This window comes from Condylura cristata, unplaced genomic scaffold (assembly GCF_000260355.1).
Source record: "Condylura cristata isolate star-nosed mole 26May11 unplaced genomic scaffold, ConCri1.0 scaffold00018, whole genome shotgun sequence".
Taxonomy (NCBI): domain Eukaryota; kingdom Metazoa; phylum Chordata; class Mammalia; order Eulipotyphla; family Talpidae; genus Condylura; species Condylura cristata.
Genome location: NW_004567119.1, coordinates 35,927,378 through 35,937,931, shown reverse-complemented (window position 1 = coordinate 35,937,931; position 10,554 = coordinate 35,927,378). Strand labels below are relative to the sequence as shown.

At 35.8% G+C, this 10,554-nt stretch overlaps 1 protein-coding gene across 1 annotated transcript in view; it reads left to right on the top strand.

The window, feature by feature from the left end:
* The window catches only part of PTPRC (protein tyrosine phosphatase, receptor type, C), a 109,034-nt gene that overhangs the window by 63,526 nt on the left and 34,954 nt on the right, over positions 1–10,554 (top strand). Inside the window, exons 3-6 of the mRNA XM_012726777.1 lie at positions 1,996–2,019; positions 3,803–3,988; positions 5,245–5,355; positions 10,014–10,133. Of these exons, the coding sequence (XP_012582231.1) occupies positions 1,996–2,019; positions 3,803–3,988; positions 5,245–5,355; positions 10,014–10,133 (441 nt within the window). The remainder of the gene's footprint in view (positions 1–1,995; positions 2,020–3,802; positions 3,989–5,244; positions 5,356–10,013; positions 10,134–10,554) is intronic.

Below are 10,554 nucleotides of genomic sequence, written 5' to 3'. Positions count from 1 at the left end.
AAAAAAAAAAAAAAAAAAGAAACAGAGCTCAGCAACAGTCTTGTCAGCTCTATTTTAAGAAAATTAGCAGTCCAGTCGGCAGCTGCACCCAGAAACCTTCCCCAGGGAGGTGCACCTTGTGTGATGTTCTCAGCATGTGGCAAGCTACACTTCCTCCTATTCAAACCCTAGCACAGCTTTTCACACTCAGAGCTCCTCTTCCACATTTGTGGTGTGGTCTCAGCACCCCACTCTATGGCCTTGATGCATTTCTAAAGGCAGTTGTTAGCCAGGAGGCTTAGGCTGTCCAAGCTACCTCTCAGAGTTAAAATGTGTGGTCTGATTACAAAGCTGCGTAGGTTTCCAGTTGTCAATACTTGAACTTATCCCGTAAGCCTTGCTAAACTTTGTGCATATTGCTGAATGCACATACAGCGACACCACAGTGCTCAACTGCTGCTCAGCCTTCACTTCAATAATCTTGCTTTTGTGAGGTGTCTGGCATTGCCCTGGCCTGGCAGGAGTGAGCAGCAATGCTGATGACCTTTCTAATTGCAGGTGCCCCAGGAGAAAGGACTACACCCAGCACTTTGGATTCAGACTCAACTTTCATACCACTGACCACCCCCTATCCCGCACTCAGCAGCTCTGCTGCCTTACCCGCACACACCTCCAGCAACCTCACCACAGATACCTCCTCAGGTTTGATGATGATCTCACGGTGTTTTAGGTTAAGGTTAATGAACAGGCGCTTGAAACTTTCAGGCACCTCGGTTATTAGCAGGTTCCCTGTTTTACAAATTTTCACATGCTGATACTATATTAGGCACAAGAAACTTTACAGAAAGCCTTTTTTTCTGGCATATTTTATTTTCTGCATTATGAAAGCTTATGACAAAGAAAAAAGGTAATTTACTTTAGTGTTATAATCCTGAATTGACCGTAGCACAAACTTCTAACTCTCTGTATCTGTTTTCCTTTTTGAAAAATGGATATAATTTCATAAGATTGCTGTGAGGACTGAGTAAGTAAAATGTCTGATAAGCAATGAATATTACAAAAGAGCAACCCGGAATTCTTAGAAAATTAATGAGAATTGTCATTGAAAGGGAAGAAATAGTTTGAGGAAGATTGTGAGTCTGGTAAGAATGATCTGAAGTCACTTCTCAACTATACAATGCTTGATATAAAGATTCTTTCAACCACTAGTTGCCTAAACAAGCCATTTGTGTATAACTCTTTGGGTCATTTTCTTATTTTAAAGCAAATATGTGGCAGTTCAGACCAAAACTCCTACAGATTCAGTTAGGATTATTTTTGTTAAGAGTTTTTCCTTCACTCTTCAATATGACCATCTTGTTAACTTTTATTCTTCTGTTCATTTCCTTGCAGATAAGTCCATTGCATCATCCACTCAGACCTCTCCAGCAAGCATTCTCCCTACAAACGCTTCCACAACCATAGGTGACAACCTTACCCCCATTCATGCAACCATACCACCCCCACATACCTACAATGTGTTGTTGAGAGCAGTTTCTCATTCAGGATTTACTATATGTGCAAAGAGCTTACAAAAGTTAGAGAATGAAGCTACCCTGTCCTATTTCCTTGCTTAAACAAAAGTGTAAAGTGAACTCTCTGAGAGTTATATTTCACGGGACCAAAGACCTTTAGCATGTTTGAATATTCAACTTGAAAGGTCTTAGTGTCATTCTTATCACAATATTTTTTTGAGTAAATTAATCTTCCTGTCTCTCTTCCGCCCTCTCTCTGTCTTGCCAGGGTTTGTCTCAAACAGTTTTTATAGAACTGCCTCATTAGTTTATAATATTTGAAGTTTTGTAGTCAAAGTACAATACTAGGAACTTCAAAACCCAAATTGACTGGATAGACTGGATAAGCTACAACTGGATAGACTACAAAATTGGAACTTTATAAACCACTTTCTCCTGAAATTGTCATAGAAGAAATGTTCCAAAATGAAATTTTAATATGTGTCCTTTTTCCCTTTAACAGCTACAACTCCAGTGCAGTCCTGTGGTAAGTTCATGCACCGAGGAGCAGCGTATATCATTTTAGAAGAGCATGTTAATTATTTCCTGCATTTTAAGCTTCCAGGAACCACTAGAAAGCTTAACTCACTGACTCTAATTTTTCACCAATGATTAGCTCCAAATCTTAAATGCCAGTGTTCTTCAGGGTCAGGAAGCTTTGATGTCATATTCAGAGCTAGTTTTGAGAATCAGCATTAATAACTATTACCTAGCAAACTTGGTGAAGCCATTTAACTTCAATTAAGTATTTGTAAAATGTAGTGATGGTAAGTTTATTTTGGGTAGGTAAGGACTCAGTGTATGATAAACATGTAAGATAGGTAAGCCCTTTAAGTCTCATCAGGAAGAAATTAATCTTCCTGTCTCTCTTCCGCCCTCTCTCTGTCTTGCCAGGGTTTGTCTCAAAGCAGATGCTGGAGACCAGTCCCATTTTCTTCCTCTCTTCTCTGTGGAACAGAGTCCTCTCCCTCCTTCTCTCCCCTAGTTTCTGAAACTTAACACCAAATCTCCTTACTTCAGTAGCTTTCTGGACATTGAGTATAAAGATAAGGTCCCATGAGCTTATCATTAGGCTCTTCTAGCATTCTGGCCTGCTAACACTCTTCATTTGAGTAAAATGAAACTACTTACCGCCTTTTAAACACATTGCATTTCACTTTACCTCAGTATTTACTCCTGTTCTTCCTTTAACTTGCAATCCCCATCTATTTTTATCTAGTACACCTCTTGCCCACCACTAAGTTTGGCTCATATTTTCAAACATAAGTAAAGTCACCTCTTCTCAAAAACTTCTCCTGTTCTAATCTAAGTAATTGGTCTCTCTTTACTTCCATTTTATTTTGTGTAGAAATGTCTTTTAGGAGTTCACATGCCTTCTACAATTTATGTCTGTATACCTCCACTTGACTACAGGTCGATCATTTGTATTTTTACAAGTGCTTTAGAAAGTGTACTAAACATTATGAGGGCTGAGTAATTCTCATTGCATTAAAATGCTTTAATAATATTTGGTAAAAATTCAGAATTATTTGCTAATCTGATTGCATTAAAATGCTTTAATAATATTTGGTAAAAATTCAGAATTATTTGCTAATCTGATTGCATTAAAATGCTTCAATAATATTTGTTGAAAAGATACTTTTTTTTTTTAAGATCAGTCAATAGAGTTCATTTAATTGAGGTGAGAGTATGAAATGACCTGAAGGAATGGTGCTTAGGAGGGTTCGTTATCAATTATTTTACAAAAGTAAAGGAAACATGAGACTGCGGTCTCTAAATAATTAACTTTTGACATATATTTGGAGAAACAGATAATCAAATATTATTGCATTATATGGAGATTTACTTATTCAAAAAAAAACATTTTAGCAGTAAGGGGAATTATAAAGCAACAAGAATTTTGTTAGATTCAACATTCATCGGTAGACTGAAACAACAAGCAATTAAGTTACCCCTAATAATAACAGATGCTATACAAGGGTCTGCTTTTATGGTGATGATCAAAATAGACTGAACTTTGCTGTAATAGAATTATAGTCCAACTCAGAATACAGATTTGCAAGCTGAGGCTCTTGACAATGAATGATGTAAAGGGGAATAAGAAAAAATAATAAGGAGGCAACTGGTGTGTTTCTTATCATTTTCATGTTCTGACAAATGTTTTCTTAATGATTTGGTATTTTCATAAAAATCAAATATTATTGCATTATATGGAGATTTACTTGTTCTGAACAATAAAAGATAATCCTTACTGTTGTATCTTCTTTCAGAAGAAAATATCTCTGTGAGCTACACTTACAACAATGAAAGTAAATTTTTTACTGCAAAAGTAACCGTTAATAAAGATACATGTAGGTGTGACGATCAAATAATCGGTAACCTAACAGCATGCCAGGATTTCAGTGTAGATTTTACTTCATGCAATATTTCATCTAAGATCTACTGGACACCCTCAGGTCAGTAGGAATTGATTTCCATTACGTGTGTTCACAAAAGCAATGTAATGTTGAATACGGTGCCTTTCAGTCATAGGACTCAGTCTATCGAGTGAATAAAGCTGAGGAAAGAAAATTAGCCACTTCAGGAGTTGGTGACCGATTTCCCTAACCTGAGAAAATTAAAAACTCATATAACCTTGGTGACTAATTACCTCCCTTCATTTTTTTTGAAGTGGCTCATGTAGATTAGAGCTCATTTATTCCACTGAGAATTGCTTGAATCTCTCACTTTGTTTAATAACATTGATGTGTTAATATTTAAACAGGTTAAAAGTTGATGTTTTAAAAAATATTATCTATTCATTTTCTCTAAATATTGTTGAAATAAGCGATCCATTAAAAACAAAAGATGGGAGGCGGCAGTGATGAAGAAGAGTGCAGGATCTGAGTTTTTCACGGGCCTGGAGGTTTGGGGTACAGAGATGTCAGAGAAACAGCAGCCAGTAGACTTGGGTCTCTCAGAGGAGGACAACACATTTGAGGAGTCCTGCAGAAGACTGGGCTGGTGTAGATGAAGATGAAGATGCACATGTCTAGGAGGATAACTGGGGTGACGACAATGTAGATGACTTTTCCAATCAGTTATGAGCTGAACTAGAGTAACATGGTTATAAGATAGCGACCTTAGAGCATCCAGAAATCAATCTAAACTTGACCTGTTTACTAAATTCTAGGATGGAACACTTAAAAAATTACATGTTTATTTCATTACCTGTTTAAATTTATTTTTGTTTTTGGAACATTAAAAACAAATGTTTTCATTAAAAAAAAAGATGATAATGAATTTTCAAAACACATTCTCAAGAGGGAATATCAAGAACCCTTGTCTGGTTCTTGTTTTAATAATTATTCAGTAAATAATGAAGGAGAAAATGAAAACCACTAAAGATGCAAATAAAAAAATGAACTGAGTGTTTAAAAATGTGCAAAATTTATAATTGTATCTAAATGTTTGCTACGTTTTCATTTTTTAGAAAGTAACAAATTCTAAGTGAAAAGCTGCCAAATATGTGACGAAAAGCTGCCAAATGTGTCACGTGACAAAAAGAGTAAACTAAATAATGAAGAAATAAACCTTAAGTTATTACACTTTTTCAAATGTAATCTAAATGCTTACCAAGGAATATAGAATTGTGTATAATTTCAGTGACTATTACTGAGCTTATGGCACACATGAAATATTAATATTGTCTATTTCTGTATCTTCTTGACAGCATTTGAATTTAAAGATATCACAAAGGATGTAACAGCAAATACTTCTGTTCTTTTAATTTGGAATTCAATTAATGGTTGTGAAGAAAATATTACTTACAGTTTTCAATGTGGTAAGAATATGGCATTGATTCAAGAATTTTTGTCATAGGAAATTGTTTTAGATATTACTTACTGTTTTCATCTTTTTCTTCTCCCACCTTTTCTACCTTTCTTTCTTCCTTCCATTTCTCCGCCCCTCCCCTCCCCTCCCCTCCTCTCCTCTCTCTTCCCCTCCTCTACCCTCCCCTCCCCTCCTTTCTCCTCTCCTCTCCTCTTCTCTGTCCCTCTTTTGTATGTCTCATTTATTTTGTAGTATGTTTGGACTCAAATCATTGTATTTTCTATAGCACTCAAATTCACAAATTAGATAGATTTTTCCCCCTTAAAATGTGGTAAAGATCAATTCATTTACAAGGCTTCTCTTGACAGCTGTTATTCACAAGCCATTATTAAAGAGAATATCAACAGATGGTGTATAAAAAATTACATTGCACATATTTTTATAATGAAGGAAAAGCAAGCATAAGATCATTTGATTCAAAAGTTTACTTGTTAGCCCTCCATCAATAAAACTTATAAACATCTCCAAGAACACTTAGATGAAAGGGAAGTGGGAAAGAACTGTAACTGCTTCTAGAACTATGATTTTAGGTTCACTTTTGATGGGAAATAAATGAGGTAGATTAATTAAAATTAATTTATTGAGATAAAATCTCCTTCACTTGTCCCGAATTAACCTGCTGGGTCATATTTGGCAAATAAACACACACAGAGGATGGTGTGTGACATTTTTGTAATCATGTTACAAGAAAATCATGGCTATGATTTATGCAGTGAGAACACATAGCAAGCTGATAAGAAAACTATGTTGAATCTGAAATATCTATTATCTCAGATGCAATCTCGATTTCTGAACAGAAAACAATGAACTAATGCCTCGTCCCATCAGTTTAGTCAGAGACCACTTCAAATTCCCTTACATGTCCTAATATTTTGTTTAAAATTAAGTGCTTCAAAATAATGTGCTATTGTAGGTGTTTTCAGGATATTTTACTTATTATTTTGACTATTTGCATACATTTTCAACTATCGATATTATATAATTATAGATACAAAATACAAAAAGAAAGTAAAATATGGTATATTAATGTACTTATATGTGGTACTTATTTCTTTCAGCTAATACATCTAAAACATCTGAGGAAAGTGTATTTTCATTGGGAAACCTTCAACCGGAAACTAACTATAGTTGTGTTTCACAAGTACTTTATAATCATCTGCCACTTTTTAAAACAAATCATACCTTTTTAACAGATATTGGAAGTGAGTATTTTATTTATACATATATGTATTATAGTCTTATGAATTTTTGAAAATCAGAAAATGATGCTATAGATATGGAGAAAGGGCTTCAGAAAATGAATTTGTAAGACTTTTTAAGGTGGAATTTAGCAATAAAAAAGAGAGCATCCGAACTTCCATCAAATCTTTTCTGTTTGCTTGCTTTATAAGTTATGGGCTGCAATGAGGTTGTAGCAGAAACAAGCTGTGAGGTAAGTAAAACATTTTGTGCATTCATTCCCAATTTCATTTTGCCATCCTTCCTGCAGGATCATTCCCTCTGGGTGTGCTCCAGATCCTGCCATTGGTAGGGGTAGAGTGAGCACATAAACTAATAAAACAGTAGCAGGCCCCTTCACATTGGCACAAAGGGCTAAGGGGCAGTGCAGTGAGACTGTCCGTAGCCACATCAGTGTGAGTTCAAGCCCCAGGCAGGGAGCTGACAGGCATGGTGTGGCAGACCTCTCCTGTCTCTCACACTGCTTCTGTCAGCAGTGTATTTTGGTCAATCCGCTGTTCTGTTCCCCACTCTGTCTCTGGTGAATCCTCTCACCACCATCCTCCCCCCCACCCCACCGCACCTCTGGCCTCCACCCAGGTTCTTTTATGCATAAATAAATAAAAATCTTTAAAAAATAAAAACAGTGGCAGATCAGAGAATGAAAAATGCATAAAACCACCAAAGATATACAGATGGCAAATAGACTTATAAAAAAAGGATGTTCCAAGTCATATGTTACTAGAAAAATTCAAATAAAATAAAATAAAAAACCTACCGTGAGTTACTGCTACACAGCTATTAGAATGGCCAGGAGCTGGAGCATTGACAACAGATGCTGGTGAGGTTGTAGATCAACTGGATTTTTCATTTATTCCTGACAGGAATGAAAAATGGTACAGTCACTTTGGAAGCCATTTGGACAGTTTCTACACAATTAAATGTAACCTTCCAAATAATCTCACCATCACACTATTTGGTGCTTACTTAATGGAACTGAACATATATTGACACAACAACTAACACATGAAACTTTATAGCAAATTTACTCATAATTGGAAAGCAATTGCTTAGAAAAAACAAAGATGTCCTTTAGAATAAGTAAACTGTGGTAAAACCAAGAAGGAAATACTAATCAGCACTACCAAGAAGTGAGTTTTCAAGTTATGAAAAGACATGAAGGAGCCTTAAATACATTTCACTGAGTGAAAAAAAAAAAAGGCCAATCTTGAAAGACTCCTTATGTCTCACCCTAGCTCTAACACTTTCTGGAAAAGGCAAAACCACGCTTGAGAGTAAAAATACCCAGATCGTCAGTGTTTGGAGGGAGAGGGAAAGAATTTAGGGCAGTGAAAATATTCTATATGATCTCATAATGATGAATATGAATCATAAAACACATTTAGCCAACCCAAAGAATGTACAATACTTAGAGTAAAGTCCCATGTAAACTATAGGCTGTGGGTGGAAATGATTTGCCAATGCAGGTTCATCAGTAACAAACGTATGAGCTCAGAGAGGAGGTGATGGTAATGGAGGCTCTTTATGTGGGGACAGTGAACCTCAAAACACTGTAAAATTAGGGTATTTTAAAAATTATCAAGCAAGATTTATCACAGTCATACAGGAACCCCTCAATCTTAGAAAATAGCAGTTTACTCAGTTTACATATTGTTTCATTCTGAGAAGAGGTATTTTTGTAGAATCATTGCAAGGAAGCCCTATTTTTTTTTTTTTAAGACTTATTTATTTGTGCTTACAGAACTGCGGTACAGGCCATAGGTGTGGTGTTTGAGAGGATTCACCAGAGACAGAGTGGGGAGCAGAGTACACTGCAGAGGGGAGCAGCGGGCGGGAAAGAAGAGGTCTGCCGCGCCATGTGGGTCAGCTCCCTGGCCGGGGATCAAACTGGTGCTGTAGTGGCTTTGGAGAGAGAAACCCTATTCTTAAAGAAAACTTTGTTAATTGACCTATTGTCTGACTCACCCATTTAACATGTTTAATAATTCAATGGTGGTTATACATCCATTACAAGAATCAATTTTCAGAACATTGTTATCTCAGCACAGAGAAAGCCCATATTTGTTGATGTCTCTGACTGTTTACCTCTACCTCACCATAGCAGTCACCAATCTGCTGTCTTACTTTGTTGGGTTTGCCAATTCAGGACATTTTATATAAATGAAATCATATGTTTTATTTTGTGACTTGCTGCTTTCACTCAGCATGATGTTTTCTTGTGTATCAGTATATCAGTTTTTTAAATTGTCTGATTTTCCATAATGTAGATATAATTTATTTTGTTTGTCTCTTCATCCTTTGAGTGATACTTAAAATTATTTTCACCAGCTCACTGTTGTGAAAGTGTTATGACCAGGCTTGCACAAGATTTTATATAAACACATGTTTTCATTTCTGGTGCTTGGAATTTTGGGGTCATATGCTATGTCATATTTTGCATGCCATTCCACTTTCCAAAATGACTTTCATCTTTCTTCCCTGCCAGCAATGAATGAGGTTTCTAATTTCCACACATCTTCAACAACATTCCTTACTGCCTATCCTTTTTACTCCAGCCATCCCAGTGGTATTTCTTTGTGGTTGGGGTTAATGACAAATTGTTTAATGGCACATTTGCACATTGTTTTATCTATTCAAATTATTCCCCCCAATTTATTTTTATTTATTTTTCCCCACTTCTCATTATTTTGTAATCGAAGTAACACTGGTTTACAGCACTGACTATGATTCAGAGGTAAACATAATTCAGAGTATGTTAAATGAATGACAAGACAAATTTACTCTGTAGTAACAAAACAGTAAACAAGGTGTCAACAGTGGGCAGAAGGATTGGGTTTGCTGGGAAGAGGAACAGAAGGGCTTCTGGGGCATGATAGAAATGTCCTGTAACTTGCGTGTGGTTTTCATACTGTAATGCATACATTTGTCAAAAACTCATCAAAGTATAATTCAAATGAACATCTCAATATTGATGTATAAGCCATAAAATTAAGCAATTAGGTATTTATTATTTTCATCTCAACTTTTGAAGACTGGTTTCTTGAAGCAATGAAGTGTCACTCAAAAAAATGACCATTAGATTTATGAGTGCTACCAATGACAGATTTTCAGCATAGAGCACCCCCAAGATAACTGTATTGTAACATATTGGAGATGGAGAGGGGAGTGGCATGCTTAGGTTCTACAGTGCCACTCTGGAAGGCCATAAGTCCAGATGTGATTCCTCTAATTTCATTTTAAATTTATAATTAATCGTTCATAAGTAATTATAATTAATCAAAATATGGTTATTAATTATGTATGCTTATAACATGAATACTGTTTTTTCCATTTCTTATTTTTTAAACATTTTTCTTATTCTTTTAACAGCTCCCAAGAAACCTACGTCTTTTTCTTGTGAAGCTGAAAATGCAACGGCAGGAATTTTTACCTGGGCACATCCTCGAAACACTATGCTTAATTTTTGTCTTTCTACTAGCTTTAAGTCAGGTAGCTTTCATAAAATATGATTGCAAATCAGAAAAGAAAAATCAAGAAGTGGAAAAATTAGAAATGTGTGTTGAGCTAGTGAGTCAGGGACCTTTCTACATAGTGACTGTGATGGGCATTTGATTTTAGAATCAAAGTATGGACACTTCAGACCCTAGATGGCTACAGACCAGAACATCTCCAATATTTTCTTGTCTTCAGTGGTCTGTTTTTGTTTGAACAGGCTTGAAGGTTTACATTCCAAGCCTGGAGAAGGAAAATCTCTTTAAAAAAATTACTCATTACTCCATCCGTGTATTGTGTGAGTGAATTGCACTGGTTTGAAGCCATCATTCTGACCCATAAGCATACAGCTTCCAAAATTTGCTGTAATTGATACATGCAAAACATTGGATAAATGAAAACAGTATATAGCATTTAG